The sequence below is a fragment of the Cololabis saira genome, chromosome 13 (assembly GCF_033807715.1).
Source record: "Cololabis saira isolate AMF1-May2022 chromosome 13, fColSai1.1, whole genome shotgun sequence".
Classification (NCBI taxonomy): domain Eukaryota; kingdom Metazoa; phylum Chordata; class Actinopteri; order Beloniformes; family Belonidae; genus Cololabis; species Cololabis saira.
The window spans coordinates 46,143,386-46,166,816 of record NC_084599.1 but is presented as its reverse complement, the minus strand read 5'-3'; the positions used below and the strand labels follow the sequence as shown (position 1 = coordinate 46,166,816).

The 23,431-nt window shown below is 40.1% G+C and overlaps 1 protein-coding gene across 5 annotated transcripts in view; it reads right to left on the bottom strand.

The window, feature by feature from the left end:
- eef1db (eukaryotic translation elongation factor 1 delta b (guanine nucleotide exchange protein)) overlaps positions 1-18,830 on the bottom strand; it is a 28,299-nt gene extending 9,469 nt beyond the window's left edge. For 3 of the 5 annotated variants that reach the window (XM_061738914.1, XM_061738916.1, XM_061738915.1), the window contains exons 1-5: positions 18,706-18,827; positions 14,358-14,415; positions 7,884-9,061; positions 7,380-7,491; positions 3,969-4,040 (exon numbers count right to left, since the gene is read on the bottom strand). In XM_061738914.1, coding sequence (XP_061594898.1) covers positions 3,969-4,040; positions 7,380-7,491; positions 7,884-9,061 — 1,362 coding nt within the window. In that variant the 5' untranslated portion in view covers positions 14,358-14,415; positions 18,706-18,827. Of the gene's footprint in view, positions 1-3,968; positions 4,041-7,379; positions 7,492-7,883; positions 9,062-14,357; positions 14,416-18,705 lie in introns of all 5 variants that reach the window. The other 2 variants (XM_061738918.1, XM_061738917.1) reach the window with 2 other exon arrangements.
- Between the last annotated feature and the right edge of the window lie 4,601 nt (positions 18,831-23,431).

Below are 23,431 nucleotides of genomic sequence, written 5' to 3'. Positions count from 1 at the left end.
TAATTCGGAATGGCCGTTTTATGGCCATCAGACTTTATTCCAAGTGTTGCTTTACCTTTTGACACTGGTGTAAATAAATTCTGATTGAAAGAAGTCGTGCTTGTTTATTTTACACATATTTGCCGCTACGTTGGGTGCCGGAGCCAGAGTTCGGATTTCATCCTTCAATAATTAATCTTGAGACTGATTTTGCTGCAGTTATCATTTTCCTGGTAACGGCCAGGTGCTGCCCCGTTACGATTAAGTGATTTTGATAATTCAATTTGATAAATAATCTACCCTATTATTAATTATTAATAATTGTTGAAGGACAATTGTTAATAACTCTCTTGATAACTGAAACAGCATCTACTTGTGGCACAACATAATCAAATGTTCCAACCTCAGACCAACTTCAGGTGTTGCTATCGCTGGCAACGACGGACCAATCAGAGACCAGGACGGAGTACGACTCCACTTTTTATTAGTGGATTCCTGGAAGACTAATGATTTAAAATGTATTTTTCAGTTTTAGTTACAACTGAATGAGATTCTGAGTTGAATAAAGTTACCAGACTGTTTTGTTTGGCTTTATCAGGGATTAAAGCAAAAAATATATTTTTGACTGAAATTTTTTTTTCAGGCCAGTTCGTATTCCCCCTCCATCGATGCACTGCACCTATTGTGAAAACCAGGTTTTTTCTTGCTTTAACATATATAAAGTGGTCTCCCCTCAGCATGCCAACTCAGAGAAGGAGGAAATAAACCAAATTCTGCAGTGTCTGTACAGCCGCCCGGATGATCGTCCAGTGTGATGTGGATCTACGAGCAGTTCAGATTCTGCTCCCCAAAGTTACGTAACTTGGGTCACCACCCATCCCTTGAATTAAAAGTTGCGTTCCGTATTGAACCAATACGGACATATATTATGCTCTTATTTATTGATGTCATAATCTACATGTGAAGGTCGGAAAATTTGAATATATTGCAAAACTTCATTCGTAGTAAATTCAACTAAAGGTGAAACAAATATCTTATTTCCCACTACATGCAAAGTGAGATATTTCAAGCCTTTATTTGTTATAATTTTGGTGATTATGGCTCACAGTTTATGAAAACCCCAAATAAAAAATCTAAAAAAATTTGAATATTTTATGAAATCAATAAACAATTCAACCATCAAAATGATAACAAATAAAGGCTTAGGATATCTTGCTTTGCATGTAATGAGACTATGTAATATATTAGTTTCACCTTTTAATTGAATTATGGAAATAAATTAACTTTTACACCATATTCTAATGTTCTGACCTTCACCTGTAGCCAGTACTCGAGTTGTAAAAAAAAAAAAAACAGGGGGGGATGGTGGATTTGATCATATGGGGACAGATAATTTGTGCTGATTACAAATAATATAATATATTACAAATAATAGCAGTGACCAAAACAGCTGCAGAAATACTGCAGGAATGACATAGCAGCAGTTAAATGCAGCCTTCTGTAAGCTTTAAATATCCACTGGGCTTACATCAAATACATCAAAACACAACAATAAAAAACACTTTTCTGAACTTATCAATATGACTCTGTCCTTCACAGGATAAGTAACATGGATCACTGCAAAAACTCACAATCTTAACAAGAATATTTGTCTTATTTCTAGTTAAAATGTCTCATTTTAGTAAAAAAATCTCATTACACTTAAAACAAGACTCATCACTGGAAAAAAGAACAATTTTCACCTGTTTCAAGTAGATTTTCACTTGAAATAAGTAGAAAAATCTGCCAGTGGAACAAGATTTTTTTGCTTGTAATAAGAAGATAAATCTTGTCCCACTGGCAGATTTTTCTACTTATTTCAAGTGAACATGTACTTGAAACAGGTTAAAATTGTCAAATAAGTTATTTTTCTGGCGATGACTCTAAATGTTGAAATAGCAGTAAAACCACATTCATTGATGAAATGACATAAGGGATGGAAAGGAGGGATGGCAGTTTTACAGGGGGGGTGATTTGGACCGTTTTTATTTCAGGGGGGGATGATTTGGACCGTTTTTATTTCAGGGGGGGATGATTTGGACCGTTTTTATTTCAGGGGGGGATGATTTGGACTGTTTTTATTTCAGGGGGGATGATTTGGACCGTTTTTATTTCAGGGGGGATGATTTGGACCGTTTTTATTTCAGGGGGGGATGATTTGGACCGTTTTTATTTCAGGGGGGATGATTTGGACCGTTTTTATTTCAGGGGGGGTGATTTGGACCGTTTTTATTTCAGGGGGGATGATTTGGACCGTTTTTATTTCAGGGGGGATGATTTGGACCGTTTTTATTTCAGGGGGGGATGATTTGGACCGTTTTTATTTCAGGGGGGATGATTTGGACCGTTTTTATTTCAGGGGGGATGATTTGGACCGTTTTTATTTCAGGGGGGATGATTTGGACTGTTTTTATTTCAGGGGGGGGTGATTTGGACCGTTTTTATTTCAGGGGGGGATGATTTGGACCGTTTTTATTTCAGGGGGGGATGATTTGGACCGTTTTTATTTCAGGGGGGGATGATTTGGACTGTTTTTATTTCAGGGGGGATGATTTGGACCGTTTTTATTTCAGGGGGGGATGATTTGGACCGTTTTTATTTCAGGGGGGGATGATTTGGACCGTTTTTATTTCAGGAGGGGATGCCATCCCCCCTCATCTCCAGTACTGCCTATAGCTATATCTACATCTGGGCTGATGTGGACGTACAGTAGCATAGGAGGATAGGCTATTTCAGTTACTGGTATGGTTGGCTGTCTGTACAGTCGTGCAAGTTCAATGCTATTAAAGCACTTTAAATCAAATCATTTAGTTTTTTTATATAAAATAAATACATTTCTATGCAGTTTAGAAGTTTTGAGGATGTCCCTTTTTTGGCGCCTGCGCTGCTGAAATCAGGCGTTCCTTATTTCTATTTCTGAAAGGTGGTAAACCTAGAGGAGACCCGCCGGGGGCCGCGTTAACGGGTCCCCGACGGGCGCCGCAGCTGGGGAGATCTGCGAGAACGGCCCGGCGCGCATCCAGAGTCGCCGCCGCCGACCGCCGTACCCGATCCCCCCCACCGGTCCGCCTTCCGCGCGGCGCCGGACACCGTCCCGCAGAAAAACCCCCGCCCGACGACGCGGGGACGCTGCTGGACGAAGGCCCCGCGCGACGGGCCGGAGGACCACGCCTCCGGCGGCGGGGAGAGGAGGGAGACGGCGCGACTGCTCCCCCAGACAGACTACCCCCCTTGATCCAACACGCCCCCCTCTGTTCCTGATTGGCTAATACCAAGGCTCTGGCTCGCTTAATTGGTTTACAATAGCGCCAGTTTAATGCCTAAAAGCTGATTTATGGTTCAGCGTTACTCCAACGCAGAGCCTACGGCATAGCTCTGTGTGGATTTAACGCAGAACCATAATTCAGGTTTAACATGATAATGCACGTGCAAATGTTTTTTTGTTCTTTTTTTTTTTTTTCTCTAATTTTCGAATTGACGGAAATCCGTCTAGAGACGGAGAACTTTAATCCCTGGGCTTTATATATTTTATCACACGCTTTGAAACCCGGTGGCCTTATGTATGAAAATAGTCCCATTCATTGATATTGCACCTTATAAAGCTGCCGATGGTGAAGATATGGAAGTTAATTAACCAGGAAGTGAGAGTTAGAGCAGCGTTTACGCTCGGGATGATCAAGTCTGTTCATTCAAATGTAAGAATATTTTGTTCTTTAAAGATAAGATTTTTAAAGAGAGAATAAAGTGATGGTGAAGCTGAACTAGTAGAAATAATCCTACAAACTTTCAATATCCTGATCAATGAGGGACTGGTGAAGTGGCAGAACGGAGAGGTAAAGGAGAGATAGAGGAGAGATAAAGGAGAGATAAAGGGGAGATAATGGAGAGATTAAGGGGGAGATAAAGAGGGAGGTAAAGAAGGAGATAAAGAGGGAGCGTTTGTTTCTCACCCCTGCTAGAGACTTCTGGATGTTCTCCCGGGCTCTAGCGATGTCCTGCAGGATGTTGTTGGAACTGACATCCTGGAAGGAAACAACTATCAGATCAATAAAAGCTTTTAGTTCAGTAACGCCAGCTCACATTTATCTTTAAATAAATAAAAACAACTATCAGATCAATAAAAGCTTTTAGTTCAGTAACGCCCAGCTCACATTCATCTTTAAATAAATAAAATAAAAGCTTTTAGTTCAGTAACGCCAGCTCACATTTATAAAAGCTTTTAGTTCAGTAACGCCCAGCTCACATTTATAAAAGCTTTTAGTTCAGTAACGCCAGCTCACATTTATAAAAGCTTTTAGTTCAGTAACGCCCAGCTCACATTTATAAAAGCTTTTAGTTCAGTAACGCCAGCTCACATTTATAAAAGCTTTTAGTTCAGTAACGCCCAGCTCACGTTTATAAAAGCTTTTAGTTCAGTAACGCCAGCTCACGTTTATAAAAGCTTTTAGTTCAGTAACGCCAGCTCACATTTATAAAAGCTTTTAGTTCAGTAACGCCCAGCTCACATTTATAAAAGCTTTTAGTTCAGTAACGCCAGCTCACATTTATCTTTAAATACATAAAATAAAAGCTTTTAGTTCAGTAACGCCCAGCTCACATTTATAAAAGCTTTTAGTTCAGTAACGCCCAGCTCACATTTATCTTTAAATACATAAAATAAAAGCTTTTAGTTCAGTAACGCCCAGCTCACATTTATAAAAGCTTTTAGTTCAGTAACGCCCAGCTCACATTTATAAAAGCTTTTAGTTCAGTAACGCCAGCTCACATTTATAAAAGCTTTTAGTTCAGTAACGCCCAGCTCACATTTATAAAAGCTTTTAGTTCAGTAACGCCCAGCTCACATTTATAAAAGCTTTTAGTTCAGTAACGCCCAGCTCACATTTATAAAAGCTTTTAGTTCAGTAACGCCCAGCTCACATTCATATTTAAATAAATAAAATAAAAGCTTTTAGTTCAGTAACGCCAGCTCACATTTATAAAAGCTTTTAGTTCAGTAACGCCAGCTCACATTTATCTTTAAATACATAAAATAAAAGCTTTTAGTTCAGTAACGCCCAGCTCACATTTATAAAAGCTTTTAGTTCAGTAACGCCCAGCTCACGTTTATAAAAGCTTTTAGTTCAGTAACGCCCAGCTCACATTTATAAAAGCTTTTAGTTCAGTAACGCCCAGCTCACGTTTATAAAAGCTTTTAGTTCAGTAACGCCCAGCTCACGTTTATAAAAGCTTTTAGTTCAGTAACGCCCAGCTCACATTTATCTTTAAATACATAAAATAAAAGCTTTTAGTTCAGTAACGCCCAGCTCACATTTATAAAAGCTTTTAGTTCAGTAACGCCAGCTCACATTTATAAAAGCTTTTAGTTCAGTAACGCCAGCTCACATTTATAAAAGCTTTTAGTTCAGTAACGCCCAGCTCACATTTATAAAAGCTTTTAGTTCAGTAACGCCAGCTCACATTTATCTTTAAATACATAAAATAAAAGCTTTTAGTTCAGTAACGCCCAGCTCACATTTATCTTTAAATACATAAAATAAAAGCTTTTAGTTCCGTAAAACCCAGCTCACATTTATCTTTAAATAAAAACAACTCTGTATACATACATATATATATATATATAGCACGAGCGCACGCACGCACGCGCACGCACGCACGCGCGCGCGCACGCGCACGCACACGCACACGCACACACAAGGAATAATTATGGGACTTAACAGATGAAAACAATCAAGATGTTTAGTCCTGAGCTCCGTCCTGCCGGAGTGTTTATGGCCTTTACGAATCTTTATTATGATCGTTCTTATGATCACACCACGTGCATTCATGAAGTAAATGACCCGACTACTGGGATTAAAGTTCACCAGGCGGAAATGTAATAATAAAGAAAAGGGAGGAAAAGGAATTACTAAAATTTCCTCACAGAAATGTGGAGAGTGCCAGGGGCGGCTGCTGCCCATTTGTGTACATTGCTGCATTTTTCAGCAATAAAGGTGAAGGACTCAAAACTAAGTCCGATGACACCACACAGGATTCTCTATGTCAAACCATACAAAAGTTATTGGAATATCACATATCGACCAATCAGAAGAAGGGGCGGGGCTAATTTTCACCAATCATGGTCAAGGACTCAATACCGAGTCCGATGACACCACCCACGACTCTCTATGTCAAACCATTCAAAAGATATAGCATTAACTGTGTGTGCGTGTGCGTGTGTGTGGGGGGGGTATTTACTGTGGTATTTACTGGGCGTGTATCTGGTTGCCCCGGCAACAAGAACCTCGACTTCAGAACCTTCCGGTTTGGCTGTGAGAAAAACCCAGATTTTGGCTTCTGATAAGGTCTCAAATAACTCTGATTTGTGAGAAAACCGTAGCTCGAAGCCAAAAAACAAAAACATCGTGAGAGACACAGAACCCAGCAGATTCTGATAATCTTAATTTTATTCAGATATTCCTTAAAATGATTGAGTAAGCTCAGTGTGAAGCGGGAGTGAGATTCTTTTGAAGAAAACGTTTGATTACATTACAGTGAATGGAGACCGAGGCAGGAATTGGCGCCGCTTTAACCCCCCCCGTTTAAATGTTGTGCATACCCCGCCTGTCAAAGTTACATTTTATGAATCCCAACACCTATGTCTACATTCTGACCAAAAATGATGTGTCTCCTTTTTACGGTTTGGCCGTGAGCTCGAGTTACAAATAAAAATTCAGGTTATTTTTTTACTGTTTCTCCCACTCTAGAAACTGACACCCGCACTCTAGATCTGACAAAAAAGTGATTTCCAGTCCTCGCTTGAGTGCTCATATCTTGAAAAGTGTACATCTTTTGGAGAGAAGAGAGGTTTTCCTCCGTTTTGAAGTTTGAATGACATTTCTACGTGCAGGTATGAGAGAGTTGGGTGACTTAGAAAGGTGAATTTTGGCTTTTTTTTAAAAACTTTTTCCCATCCGCTTTGAATGGGTTTTTTTGGGCCATTTTTTTGGGAATAACTTTGGGAAAAATGGGAATTTCAACACCAAAAGTAGTGGCACACTATTCCCGATGATTTGATATATGATGCGCCTGGATCCTCCGAAATCTGTAGGGGTAGCGAACCAAAATCTGTCCGGAAAATGAATAATAATAAAAAAAATAAAAAAAAACATGCAGGATAACAATAGTGCCTCGGCACTGCGCCAGAGGCACTGTTGTTATCCTGCACTCCTCCTCCATTGCTATGGAGGAGGAGTGCCTAAACTAAATATGAGTCGATCTAGAATTGGAGAATCCATTTTTCCCACACAGGCCTCGTCATTTCAGTCCCTTTTTTTGGGTCGTGTTTCTCCAGATGTGGTGACTGACCCGGATACGGCGGTTACCTGTGGCGAGGAGCCGTTAACTCGCTCGTAGAAGCGCCGCTCTGCCTCGTCGTAGCGCGGTTTATCAAACCAGATCCTCTCCTGGGCCAGGAAGTCCAGAGCACTCATCTTCCTACAGAAAACACGGCAAGGAACGACAAGAAAAGAGGGATGTGAGGACATGAGACTGAAGAAAGAGGAGAAGAAACTCAACTATCGTCCATTTAAGGTGATAAAATCTTAACATTCTAACGTCAAAACTATAACTGGATGTCTCATCTGCTTCCGACAGACTGAACCAACACAACAAATGGTTAAAGAAACGTAGAAAACGATGATGCTTCACACTCGTTCAGGAGAAATGAACCGACCAGAACCAATGAGGGAACACAAACGGAAATGAACCGATAAAAAACAGGTGCAGACGGACCAGAGTGCATTCAGGATGGAGGGAAACACGGGATGGTTAAAGGAAAGAAAGTAAATGAAGTCTGGAGCGGTTCAGTGTTCCCGGTTTGGTCATACTTGTCCCTTGGGGCCGGGGAGGGGACCGACGACGAGGCGTCCGACCTCCGACTCCTCTTCGCCGGACAGGCCTTGGCCTCGCCGCCGCCGCGGCGGCTATAAAGGCGGCTCTCGGCCGCCTCGTAGTGCCGCCTGTCCGTCCAGACGCGCTCGCTGTCCGGGTGCAGGAAGTGGCGGACGCCCGCCGCCTCGTCCCGGTCCGCGGCGTCGGCCGGCTCCTCCTCCTCCTGGATGGGGAGCAGAGCGTGGAAGACGTCCGCCTTCGCGGGCGGCGCCGCCGCCGTCGGCTTTCCCTCCTCCGATGTGTCCTCATCTTCCTCCTCCTCCTCCTCCACGAGGCTCTGGGGGGGCCCGCTGCTCCTGGGGGGGCCGCCGGCCCTCTTGGAGGAGTTGTTTCCGTACAGGTTTTGGTAGAAGGCCGCCTCGGCGCGGTCGTACCGCGGCTTGTCCAGCCAGACGCCGCGCAGCAGCTCCGCGGCGATCCGCGGCAGCCCGTTGATCGACTGCCGCACGGCCGGAGTACCGGACACCGGAGTCATAGGAGTACCCGGCGTCGCTGGAGTCGCTGGAGTCGGGGCCAGAGATTGGTAACCATCGTCGGGGGTCCTGGGGGCCCTCGTGCGGCCGGACGGCGGCGGGAGGTTGAGGGAGTTCGGAACCGACGGCTGCGCGGATTCCTCAACGAAGCGGTGGTCCACCCGCTCAAAGGTCTTCTTGTTGGCCGGCAAGTTTGAGTTTGAGAACTTCCCCGAGGGCCGGGTCGCCCCGTTGGACGAGCTAGCCAGCCAGCGCTGGTAGAGACTCTCCGCCCGCTCGTACAGGCTGCGCTCGAGCCAGACGTGAGCGCACTCCGACTTCAGCCCGCTCATCAGCACGTCGCGCTTATCGGACGGCCGGCCGGCGCGTTTGTCGGCTCGTTCTTCTTCGTTGTTCTTCGACTTTTCCGCTTTCCCCTCCGGGCCGTTGTCGGGGTTGGAGGAGCGTTTCCTGCGGCGGCGGCTTTTGCCGCTGCGCTTCACGTCTCCGTTCACGCTGCCGCTCTCCGGGGACGAGGACGCCGTCGTCTCTCCGTTCCTCTGTTTCCTGCCCTCCGTCTCCAGCTTTGACTGATCCGCCGGGCCGACCGGGGGCCGGCCGGGCTCCGGCTGATCCAAACACGGGGACGACTTCTTAGGCATCTTTGAGCCGGGGCGGGGGAAACAACACAGAGAGAACAGGTACAGGCTTTGGGATTAGTTACAGAGAGGCAGGAAAACGGGGACAAAGGGGCAAATTTTTATCTTTTTTAAGAAAAAAGATGCGGGTCATCAACGTCATCTTTTAAGATTAGTACGGAAGAGAATCAGGGCCATGCAGGAGAAAAAATATTTGAGAGGGGAAGATTTTTTTCTATTGTGTGTCGAAATGTCAAGAAAAAGTCGAAATGTAGAGATTATTGTTGAAATACAATTTCGCCTTTTTCCTCAACATTTCAACTTTATTCACAAAATTTTGACTTTTTTTTTGAAATTATACTTCAACATTAATCTCGACATTTCGACTTTAACCTTTTTTTCGAAATTGTACTTCATTAATTTCAATTTTTATTCACAAAATTTTGCCTTTTTTCTCAACATTTCAATTTTTATTCACAAAATTTCATTTTTTTCTCAACATTTCAATTTTTATTCACAAAATTTCACCTTTTTTCTCAACATTTCGACTTATTTTTCAAAATTGTACTCGAACATTAATCTCGACATTTCAACTTTTTGAAGTGCATAATGAAAAAAAACCTTCCTCTAAAATATTATTTTTATTTTTCTCCTGCCTGGCCCTAATTCTCTTCCGTAGACTAGAATATTGATCTACAGACAAGTCTTGAGGAAAGCAGGCAGCATGCAGAAGACTGGAAGACATCCAGCTAACTACGACACTACATTTCCAAACTTATTCACTCACCGATCCAAATCATTACAGGTGATCAGATCAATCCCACAGGTGATCAGATCAATCCCACAGGTGATCAGATCAACCCCACAGGTGATCAGATCAATCCCACAGGTGATCAGATCAATCCCACAGGTGATCAGATCAATCCCACAGGTGAGTAAGAGCAAGCACCTGGGCATGCAGACGTCCTCCACACACATTAGTCTAAGAACGGATCTCAGGAACTCGTGTAACAAGTCCAGTCCTGAATGTTCCGCTCAACTGTCAGTAGAGATGCACCGATCGATTGGAAACCGATCACAATCGACCGAGTCTCCGGAAGGGGGCGTGGCCATCTCTTACAAAACACTGAAAATGTGGTCGCCGGTATGGGAGTTATACAAATGTGCAGTTTGCAAAGGAGATGCCCGAAGAGGAATGTTTCAAAAGAATTTCAACACAACGAAGGTGATGAGACATTTGACAGTTTCTCACATAGAGGAGAATATTGAGTTTTCAAAGTTGTCGCTAAAGCAGAGAAAGGACAGGAGCGTGAAGCAACGCTGCTAACTCAGCTGAACGTAGAGACCTATAAACGACAGCAAAAACAGCAAGAAAAATAAAATAGGTAATGGATTCTAGTGATGCATCGAAATGAAAATTTGTGGCAGAAACCGAAACCGAGAATAATAATAAACACTTGGCCGAATACCGAACATGGTTCTTCACAGTTTTTCACTTATTTTGCCAATTTTTTCACCATTGCATAAATCAAATACATTAGATTTAGGCTTTTCAAAGAAAATAATCTTTTACAAAATTACAAGGTAGAAAATATTTATTGAACATAAAAAACTGAACATGTTTTAATTCCCAGCATTATGTTGTTTTGGTTCCACCTCCTGGTGAATGTTGGTAAAATTCTTATGTGGTTACTTTTTGGTTGGCCAACGATTTATGTTTGTGGTGCAACCGTTACGGGACGGCCAGTCTATTTCCTTATTTTACAACAACGTTATTAATTGTTCGGTTTTTTTCCCACTTATTCCACCGAACACCGAAAGTGTTTTTTTTGCCATTTTCGGCCGAACAATTTCGGTTACCGAACAATCGGTGCATCACTAATGGATTCATATCAATCATCTTTTCTGTTGTAGAAGATGTCAGGTTTAAACGCGTCGTTAGCAGCTCGGATCTGCGGTACGCGCTGCCAAGACGTAAATATTTCACTGATGAATGTCCGCCGGAGTTATTGCAGACTATTAACAGTCACATCCAAACCCTCACGCAGGACGACAGTCGTGTCAGTCGCTTCACCAGTGACATCTGGATTCTAGTGTGAAGAGTTTCCTCACACGCGGCGGATGCTATCGCTAAAGCTTTCACGAAGCTTTCATAATTCATTTTAAGATTTAATTCCTTTTTCTAAAAGGAAAACTAAGGTTTATAGTTTACAACTTGTATCAACTCCAAGAGAGTGATGTACACACATTTATTACCACAATAAAGCTCAGGTTAGTAAACTACACTTGGATTAAGGTTCTGCGTTAAACCAACGGAGAGCACACGCCGTGACGCCGTCGTGAACCTTCGGACTTCCAACCAGCCACTCCCCGTTGACTCAGCCGGCAATAAAACAATTCATGACACTTTCTCATCTCCTCATTTTTATACCTTGCTGATCATGGTTTACAGCTTAAGAAAACTCAAATATCCTATCTCAAAAAATTAGAATATTCTGGGAATCTTAATCTTAAACTGTTAAAACATTTTAACATTTAACTTAAAACATTTTTGTTTTTGTAATTGCATAACAGAAAATAAAGAACTTTATCACAATATTCTAATTTTCTGAGACAGTCCTGTAGTTGGAACCTTATTACTGCAGTGCCCAGATCAGCACCCGAAGTCCCGTAGAATCCCGTAAAATCACGTAAAATCACGTCAAATCCCCTAAATCAGACAAGTGTTGTGCAACGCGTGAAGACGCATGAAAGGCAAGTTTGATTTTCTTTTCTGTTCTCCCGTTCTACATGTAGCTGAAAAGCTTAAATTAACTAAAGTAACGTAATTTTTTTGTCTTAGAGTATCTATAACGGGATTACCCAAATTACAACTGTAACGCGGCACATTACTGCGTTACTGGAGAATGTAATCTGGTTACAAAGTAACGCGTTACTTTGTACTTTTGTAACGCTTTACAAAGTAACGCGTTACACCCAACACTGTACATGAGACAGCAATATTAACGAATTTAAGGATTTCACGCTGTAATCGGTGATCTGCAGATACTGATCTTGGTGATGAGCCATCAGAATCCTGATGGTTCATCTCTAATAAAGACCTGGATCAGAGTCTGGGGTGGATGAACCGGACCGGCCTCAGAACACCTTTGGGGTGATTATAGGGCTGGGCGATACGGACCAAAAGTCATATCTCCATATTTTCTAGCTGAATGTTGATACTCGATATATATCCATATTTTTTCTGTGCCATAATTGGGGTTTCCCCCAAAGCATTATAGCATAGCATCTCTGCTAGCATCTCTGTTAGCTTCTCTGTTAGCATCTCTGCTAGCATCTCTGCTAGCATCTCTGCTAGCATCTCTGTTAGCATCTCTGTTAGCTTCTCTGTTAGCTTCTCTGTTAGCTTCTCTGCTAGCATCTCTGTTAGCATCTCTGTTAGCTTCTCTGTTAGCTTCTCTGTTAGATCTCTGTTAGCATCTCTGTTAGCATCTCTGTTAGCTTCATTTAAAAAAACAGTCAGTTTTAATACAAAGCCTCGTGCCAAATGTCACACAGGTTCCTTTATTAACAGAGGTCTGCACAATATCAACATGTATAAAACTAATGAAATAAAAATAAACTGCCTGCATATATAGAATAAAAATGCTTCTTGAATAAAATAAAACAAATATCCCTTTCCTGCATAACAATTAAATTAAAATACACTGTAATTAATACAATGTAGACAGTAACAGGCAGACTTTTCCACTGAGGTTGACAGTTGTGCAAATAACACAACATTTGTGACAATCTCAAATAAAACATTCAAGTCAATGTGTCACAAAATAAGCTATATCAAAATCATTTAAAAAAAAAATAAAAATTTAAATCGATATAAACGATATTGTCTCGTCAGAAATTCCCATCAACACACTCCTCAACCTCGTGGACAGAGCTGTGATTACGGATGGGCCGACATTAACCCCTACAGATCTAGAACGGGTCGTCACCAGAGTGGATATGCGAGTGGAAGCAGGTGAGTGAACACTTTTGGAAATGTATGTAACCGGCAGTTGAGTAATCTGCCGATTAGTCCTACGAATCACCGACTAGTCGTAGCGCAGTACAACTCTGCAGAAAGATGGCGGCTGTTAATCCCAACTAAGAATAGAATAGAATAGAATACTTTATTGTCTGTCCCAATGGTGACAGAAATTCCTCTTGAACGGAGAAGGAGAAGAAGCATGCAGGCAGACGACGACTGACGGCGCCCCCTGGTGTCCTGGGGGTTAATTCCTACTGTAACTACTGCTATGGAGCAGACGGAGCAACATTCACCAACAAGTATTTAAACTTCACAACACGACGACATGAAAACATGCGGATGATCAAACTCAAGCAGGTTATGGAAACACAATGAGCAATAGTCATGCTGCTTTTACACTGAAATACATTGATGCATTTATAGACTTGTAGTTTGTAAGACCCGTCCTGGTCCTGGTCTCTACTAGAGGTGGGTGCAATTCATCGATGTGTCGATGCATCGCGATGCGTCACGTGACGATTTGGAATCCATTAATTTAATGTATTTTTTTTTTTTTTTTTTTTTTTTTTTTTTAGTTATCCTATCCAGATTCCAGACTGAATAAGCTGCTGAATCATTTCATTTTCAAGAATGCACATTTCTTATTGTTCACTGTAAATATGGCAGATATGTTTACACTAAGTTCATATCTAGTTTACTTGAATTAATGAACTCATTAAATCCAGGGCTTGACCGTTTTCAGTGTTTCCACCAATAGAGGGCGCTCTCATGCAAGTGCAGCTTTCCCTGGTCAAAGTTAAGGAAGTCCAAGAGACAATGTTTACATAGTCATACAATACATTATTTTGTATCTTTGAAAAATACAAATGTTCCAAAAACCTTGTTATTTACTTAATGAGTGTTGTTAGAGGAACTGAGTTCATTGATTGGCTATTTATTTACAAATGTAGCCACAGATGAAGACAAAATCAATCTTGTATGGAAAAAAGCATTAAAAATCACAATAATCCAAGAATCGTGGCCCCAATAATGGAATCGAATCGTGAGGTCCCCTTGTTTGCACACCCCTAGTCTCTACAGTCTCTGGTCCTGGTCTAGTCCTGGTCCAGGTTTAGGTTTAGGCGTCTTGACTACAAGTCTATTCATTTCATCATGTTGCATTACTGAGTTCAAAAATAAAACAGTTAGCATGCATCACCACGCTAGGATGGTTTGGGAAGTACTTCATAGTACCAGTACTCCAAGTACTTGATCATACTTCATGTACCAGGACCTGAGCTCTGACCGACTCACCTTCCTCGGTAAAGATGTGCAGCTCAACTCAGCGTCAAAGTCAAACACTCAACGCGTTCTTTTCATCCAGTTAACCGAGAGCCGTTGGAAAAGAAATGTTACAAATCACCACCTTGTTCAATAAATAAGAGCTGATACACGACAAACACCAGCTGATACACGACATAAACACGAGCTGATACACGACATAAACACGAGCTGATACACGACATAAACAAGAGCTGATACACGACATAAACATGTGTGCTGATAGAGCCTTATGTTCCTGGCAGAGCTCTCCGCTCTCAGAGTGCAGGTTTACTCGTAGTTCCTAGAGTATCTAAATGTAGATTTGGAGGGCGGGCGTTCTGCTATCAGGCACCATTACTATGGAACCAACTTCCAATCTGGGTTAAGGAGGCTGACACCACCTCCACCTTTAAAACTAAACTTAAAACCTTTCTGTTTAGTAAAGCCTATAGTTAGTGTTTAGTAAACCTCTAGCTGGTGTTGGTAAATCTCTAGGTAGTGTAAACTCTAGTGTGTTAGAGTCAGTAGTCATAGTTGAAAAGGAAAGATCCTGAAGGCAAATATGTTGTATTAGACACTATATAAATAAAATTGAATTGAATTGAATGTGTCGGGGGGAAAAAAGAGATAAAAAAGCTCAAAAAGAAAAGCATCAAAGTTTTTAGTGAACACTCACAAGTCAGATTGTGAATATTCAGGGAAATAGAATCTGAGTCCTAACAGTTTCACCTTCAGTCTCTTAAACTGCTGAATATGGAAAAATCCTCCCAATGAAACTTAAAAAACTCCAAAACGCTCGGAGCAAAAGAGCTAAAGTTGAATTTCTGGTCTGTAGTTTAAGAGGATTTAAAGATTTAAAGAGGCTTCGGGGGGAAACGACACCCGGTTCGAATGCAATCAGTCCATTGAATGAGAATTTATCAGTGTGTAATCAGAGCTTTGAATGGTGTGTGGTGGAAACGAGTCGTTTTAGTCAAACTGCATTTACTTCAAATGACAACACCAGTGGAAATCACTGAAACTTGATCTGGGATTTGTTTTATTTAACTATAAGTAACTGTATAAGTTTCCCTGGTATCCAGATGTTTTTAACTATAACTATAAGTGTATAAGTTTCTCTGGTAACCAGATGTTTTTAACTATAACTATAAGTGTATAAGTTTCCTGGTATCCAGATGTTTTTAACTCTAAGTAAGTGTATAAGTTTCCTGGTATCCAGATGTTTTTAACTCTAAGTGTATAAGTTTCCTGGTATCCAGATGTTTTTAACTCTAAGTGTATAAGTTTCCTGGTATCCAGATGTTTTTAACTCTAAGTAAGTGTATAAGTTTCCTGGTATCCAGATGTTTTTAACTCTAAGTGTATAAGTTTCCTGGTATCCAGATGTTTTTAACTCTAAGTGTATAAGTTTCCTGGTATCCAGATGTTTTTAACTCTAAGTAAGTGTATAAGTTTCCTGGTATCCAGATGTTTTTAACTCTAAGTAAGTGTATAAGTTTCCTGGTATCCAGATGTTTTTAACTCTAAGTGTATAAGTTTCCGTGGTAACCAGATGTTTTTAACTATAACTGTATAAGTTTCCGTGGTATCCAGATGAGACTCAGCAGTTTAATCTGCTCCACATGCAGCCACGGATACGACACGTCAGCGCTGAGTCAGCATGATGGAGATTCCTCTAACATACAGTAAGTAGCTGGAAAACCCATAAAAGTTAATATAACTTGTACTTATATCCACTAATGTGTCTCATTTATCATCTGTACCTGACTCCATCACATTCAGGCTCTCAGTAGCAACGGAAAATAAAAACAAGATGTCCTGCTTTTTTCTTTCTTTCCCATCCTGCATTACTTTTATTTTCATTCCAATTTATATATACTGTTTATATTTTATAATTATATATTTATTCCTTCAGTTAAAACTGTTGAAATTTCATGAATTAGTAGATTATAGTATTCTGCAAATGATGTTTAAGGCTCATAAAAAACTTTACCAATCAACATTCAGAAAAGATCTGAAAAAAGAGAAAGCAAGTTTAAGTTAAAAGGTTCAAGATTCAGGACTAAACTGATGGAACGTTGGGTTTCTGTGAAAGAATCAGTTTATGGAACAAATTGAATAAAGAAACCAAAGAATCAAATCAAACATTACATTCAAAAGAACAATTAAAGCCTGAATGATAAGGAAATATAATGAAATATGTTAGACATCCCCATATACAGCAGTCATTATGTTATTTTAGTTTTTTATTTACTTAGTTGCGTTTTCCTGAGGTGTAAATCTCTTTTAGACCTAATGATGCAGCTCTCAGCAGCCCAGGAGAACAGCTGCTCTGGTCATTGATCAGGATTGATTGTGATTGATTCTGCCAGCAGGCAGATGGATCTGATCAGGTCATTGATCAGGAGGAATGAGGCCCCAGAACCGTGGGCGGGGCAGGAACGGCTGATGTTTCAAAGATAAATCTGTGGTGTTTTAGAAAACCAGGCTGAATAAATGGTGTTTGAGTTAATACCAGAGAGATCATTTAATTGATCTTCTCCCACTGATGCTGCAGAGCATCTGTGGGGTTTACGGAGGAAACGTGTGAATATATATGTGTGTGTGTGCCAGATCTTTCTATGTGCCAGACAGGGAGGACTCGGGCTTCACCTCCAGGTCAGGGGGGGAATTGGGAATTAAAAGTCCGTATTGAACCAATACGGACATTTATTATTATGCTCTTATTTATTAATGTCATAATATACAGATGAAGGTCTGAAAATTAGTATATTGTAAAATGTCATTTGTAGTAAATTCCACCGAAGGTGAAACAAATATACTATTTCTCCACTACATTCACAGTGAGAGATTTCAAGCCTTTGTTATGATTTTGGTGATTATGTTTCACAGTTTATGAAAACCCCAAATAAAAAATACATTTTAGAATATTTTATGAAATCAATAAACAGTTCCATCATCAAAATTATAACATATAAAAGGTTTAACATACCTTGCTTTGCATGTAATGAGACTAGGTAATATATTAGTTTCACCTTTTAAGTTGAATTATTGAAATAAATTAACCCTTTACACCATATTCTAGTTGAATTATTGAAATAAATTAACTTTTACACCATATTCTAGCTGAATTATTGAAATAAATAAACTTTTACACCATATTCTAGTTGAATTATTGAAATAAAGTAACTTTTACACCATATTCTAGTTGAATTATTGAAATAAATTAACTTTTACACCATATTCTAGTTGAATTATTGAAATAAGTTAACTTTTACACCATATTCTTCACCTGTATCTATATTCTACATCTGGGCTGATGTTACATACGTAGCATAGGAGGCTAGTTCAGTTGCTAATGGTTGTCTGTCTGTACAGTCATGCAAGTTCAATGCTATTAAAGCACTTTAAACTTTAAATCAAAGCATTTCGTTTTTTTCATATAAAATAAACACATTTTTATGCAGTTTAGAAGTTTTGGGATGTCTTTTTTTTGGCTCCTGCGCTGCTGAAATCAGGGCGTCCCTTATTTCTATTTCTGAAAGGTCGCAGCCTTTAATTATTTATTAAAAATGTTTGATATAATATTATGAATAATAATGAATGAATATTATGAATTAGTATTATCATAATATTTTCATAATTTATTAAAAAATGATTTTCTATAAAGTGAAATTATTTCACGCCCCAATATAATGATATTTTAATTGATCTTCATCCACCGATGCTGCATCTGTGGAGTTTACGGAGGAAACGGGGGTTTCAAGGTGAATAAACTCCATTTCTAATGCTTTTATGAACTATAATAATTTCACTCTGATGTAAAATAGAAACAATTTAAATCACTTGCAGCCGGCGTGACGTCATGACGCACATGTGCCAGCAGCGTGACGTCATGACGCACATGTGCTAGCAGCTAAATGATAATTTACCACAGATTCTTGTTCCAGGAGGAACCAAACGCGTTTAAACTCCTCAGATAAAACACACGGTACCGGTTCTGACCCAAACAGGAGCTGACAGGCCCCGCAGGCCGGTACCGAGCCCGGAACCGACCCGGAACCGGGTTAGACCGCTAGCAGCACGGAGCTAACACGGAGCTAAAGCCTGATTCATGGTCCCGCGTCACGTCGACGCAGAGCCTACGGCGTAGGCTACGGCGTAAGGTACGCGGCGCCTCGTACCCTACGCCGTAGGCTCTGCGTCGACGTGACGCGGGACCATGAATCAGGCTTCACCCTCCTCCTCCCACACGTGAATACATGAATTATTCTTTCATTTAAAGACAGTTTCCTGTAATTCTCCCCGGGACTCCGTCAGCCCGCTGGGCGGTACTTACTGCTGTGTTCTGGAGCCGGAGCAGCGGGTTTCTGGAGGTTTCTGGAGGTTTCTGGAGGAACCAGCGGAGGATGAAGCGGAGGATGAAACGTGTTTCTGCGGAGGAGAGACCGGGAGGAGCGGAGGGCGTGGTCTCTGAGCGGGGGGCGTGGTCTCTGAGCGGGGCGTGGTCTATTAGCGGAGGGGCGTGGTCTAGGAACAGCGCGGGTACTAGATGCTAGACAACTGGAGACCAATAACCTTACTATGCAACGATTACAAATTACTTGCTTTAGTTTATGCAAATCGCCTAAAGGTAATACTTGGAAAACTTGTAGAAGAATATCAATCAGCTTTTATAAAGGGAAGATATATTCACAACCATATTCCACTGATTCTGGATATGATTGATTACCAGTCATTTATTCAATCAGATAGTCTTGTGCTTTTCATAGATTTTTTCAAAGCATTCGACACCGTGGAACATGATTTTATGTTTACAGTGCTCAATAAATTCGGATTTGGAGAAGGTTCTGCAAGTTTATTAAAATGTTTTATAATGATATCTACAGTTATATCTCCCTCAACCCTGGAATGACCAAAAACTAATATCTTACGTGGAATTAGACAAGGCTGTCCTATGTCGCCCAAATTATTTATTTTATGTACACAAATGCTAGCATATCTAATTGTAAATCACCCTCAAATTAAAGGAATTAGCATTTTTGATTTTGATTATAGAATAAGTCAATTTGCAGACGACACAGTAATCTTTCTAAAGGATAAATGTATAATTGAAAAAGCCCTAAATATAATATCAGTCTTTTCTAAAGCTTCAGGTCTGAATGTGAAATACTCCCTCTTCATCCTTGTGCTGAGATAAATATAAGCTCCATCCCTGTTAAAACGGAATTAAAATACCTGGTTTAACAATGTCTAAAGACAGAAATAAGAGAGAAAAACAAAACATAGAAGAGAAAATAGATGGTATGAAAGAATCTCTCAACCACTGGTTTATGAGAGATCTCTCTATTCTCAGAAGAATCTACTGACAAAAGCAGAAGGCAAATCAAAACTAGTAAACTGTCAATCTCTTTATGTTCCTCCTATGATTAAAAAGGTAAATTCTGTCATTTTTAATTTCATCTGGAAAAACAAGACCCACTACCTTAAGAATTCTGTGATGGTTAAAGAATATAATATATAAAAATGGTGGATTGAAAGCTGCTGATTTTGAATCCATGATTGGTGTATTTAAAGCTTTTAACTTGGCTCAACCTGAGTCCATATGGTTCCACATACCAAATAATATTATCCAACATGTTGGAGGATTATAATTTTTGTTGAGATGTGACTTTGAAATAACTAAACTGCCAATCAAATTGTCTAATTTCCACAAACAAGTACTGCTCTACTGGAAAATGATTTCACCCCGCAAAGCTCCCCCTAGTGGAATAACAGAACCCTCACTATTAACAGACCTTATTTAAAGGTATTGTGACATCATTTTTAACATGCTTTTAACACTATTAAAAGTCTTGGCCAACATCCCTCAAATGTGTCTAAAAGAGTGTAACAAGAAAAACTTCACTCTAGTACTCCATTCCTGGCTTTTTATGACGGTGTTTTTTTGCGCCGTGAAAAACGCTTCCTTTCCCCCTTTCCTGTCAATCATTGCTCCGCTCCTCCTCCAAACCTCCTCCTCCTCCAGCCATACGCTCACAGCGGCGTCGGAGAGTTAAGCCGGGAGCGACAGGCGAAGCATGCACGGAAAAGCAGCAGGGAGAACCACAGCAAACAATCATAAAAATAAAGGCATGCAAGCAGCACTGTCCCCTTATCTTAAGTCCAGTCAGTGGCCGCGGGTCTTCTTAGCAGTTTTCCTCCGGTGATTAGAACAAAAGAGGCTCTAAACAGCTCCGTGTTAAGCCTGATTTATGGTTCCGCGTTAAATCGACGCAGAGCCTACGCCGTAGGGTTCAGCGTACGGTGCGCGTCGCCGCGTAACCCTACGCCGTAGGCTCTGCGTCGGTGTAACGCGGAACCATAAATCAGCCTTTATGGTGCGCTGGAGAGGAGAGGAGACAGGGAGCTGGGTGGAGGGGGCGGTGATTTAGCGGGCCGTTACGTAACGATCCGCCACCAAACCAGGTGCGCCGTTTTTGCACAGTTATGCGGAAAATCCCAGAAAGCACACAATACACTGAATGTTAAAAGTTCGTTGTTTTTTGGGTGTAATTGATGTCAAGACACCCAACAAAACACAAAAAATCAAGAAAAATGTGTTTTTCATGTCACAATCCCTTTAAACAAGAATGGGAAGATAAAAAAGTCCTATATGTTACTGACTTGTTGGATGTAAATGGCAATTTATTGCAATTTAATATATTTGTAGAAAAGTTTAGTTTAAGTTGCTCTTTTAGAGAATTCAATAAAATCTGTAGAGCTATTATATTATTATTTATATTATATTATATTCCACTTCCCTTGAATTTCATGATAAAACATATTCTTACACACTCAAGTGTTATTGTCAAACTGCCTGATTTAAAAGTCGGTGAATTGAAATTTGGTGAAAGAAAATGTAATAACAAAGTAGTTGGAAATGTGTTTAAGGAAAAGCTATTCAATGATATCAAAAAATCAACTAAAATAAAGATAACAGATAATGAAGTAACGTTAACAAAGACAAACAGCAGTTTTCTTAAATGGACAATTTCAGCCAAAGCAAAAGAAATTCAGTTTAAAACTATATTTATCCTGCCGCTGAAACCCTAAGGAGAAGGTTTAATTTTCACGTAGATCCTTGTGTATTTTGTAAAACAGAACACGAAACAATTGAACACTTATTCTTTTCTTGTTCGGTCTCAAAGCTTTTTTAAAGATGTTTATTCTGGTTAAAGATTGGGATCAACAACTGTAGTTTCAGGTGATCATTTATATGGACGGTTTGTCAAAGAAGCTTCCAAGATGGTGAACATAATTCTCATTTTGGGTAAATATTATATACATAAAAATAAATGGAAAAACATCAAACCCTCCATAGTCTGTTTTAAAAACGAAATAAAAAGTGATATAAATCTATTAAGGTACTTTCAAAATAAAATCAGTCTATAAATGATTTATGTGAAACCATGTTAGAGTCTCTTGCTCTTTAAGTTACAATCTTGCTACACTTAAACACTTTTGTTGAAATGTCAACCCCTGTGATTATTTTATTTTGTGATTACTTTATTTTATTTTATATTTTTTTTTATTTAATCTAGAAGATTATCTTGGAAAAAAAATGTATAGTTACATATTCGCTTGTGTGTTGTGAACTTATGTTTCAGTTGCAAATTAATGTTTCCTCAAAGGAATTTTGTACTTTTGAAATGTTGAATAAAGTTTGTTAAAAAAAAAAAAGAGTCAGCAACCCGCGGCTCTTCAGCGCCGCCCTGGTGGCTCCTGGAGCTTTTTATCAAATGTTTCACCTTTTTTTTTTTTTTTTCTTTTTTTCCTCTGTTTCTTCCTTTTTCCTTTTTTAATCTCGACATTTCAACTTTTTTCTCGAAATTTTGAATTTTTTTTCGACATTTCGACTTTTTTCTCGAAATTTTGAATTTTTTTTCGACATTTCGACTTTTTTCTCGAAATTTTGAATTTTTTTTCGACATTTCGACTTTTTCTCATACGACAGAGTATTAGGGCCAAACTAAGACAAAAAAAATGGAAATTACGAGAATAAAGTCGTAACATTACGAGAATAAAGTCGTAATATTTTGAGAATAAATTCGTAATATTACGAGAAAGTCGTAATATTAAATATATTATATATAAATAGAACTTCACAAGATGCTCAATATTCCTCATTTTAACACATGGAGAAGATGCTCTTCCTGTTAGAGTTCTCAAATTATATATTCTCATATTACGACTTTATTCTCATAAATTACGACTTTATTCTTGTAATGTTACGACTTTATTCTCATATTACGACTTTATTCTCGCAACATTATGACTTTTTTCTCATATTATGACTTCTCGTAATTTCCATTTTTTATTTTTTTTGTCTTAGTTTGGCCCTGTTGTGGAATTTATCAAAAACCAGTTCAGAAGTCCGCTCGTGGTATAGAGAGGTTTTAATCAGTTAAGCCGGCGGTCGACATGACCATCGCAGATCGAGTCTGTATTTGGTGTGTCGACCCAGATGGGTTCAGTCAAAGGGTTTTTATACAAAAGTTACAGGAATAAACCAGCCCAGTGAGAGCCAGTCAGATGTGTGAATCCTTTAGCTTTGGGACCACCCCCTGAGGGATCAGGAAGTCCGTATGGTCTTTGTCTCTGTGGGGGCTGGAAGTCTCGGCACTCCCCTGGGACTCGAGTGACGTTGTAACCAGATTCTATTACAAGGAGTTTAACAAAAAATGCAGGAATACACGAATCAGGCAAGAGACAAAAAGTAATTTACAGTCGGATGTGAATCGGGCCAAATGTCATTATCAGACATTTGGCATGACTGTCACAGACCTCCAAATCACCCCATGGAGTGCTCTCTTGATTCATGTCTGTTTGAACCAACTTCCAGGTGTCGGGATCTGCCCGGGGGGTAGGAAGTTGAGTAGCAAGTTGGAGCTTCCTCAAAAGGTCTTGAGTCCAGTTCAAAGCCCTTCAGGAGGTAGGACTGGGGCGACCTCCCCCTGCAGGGGGCCAAGCTGTCAAAATTCTTCATCAGCCCTGATATTCCGTCGTATTCTCAAGATTGTACT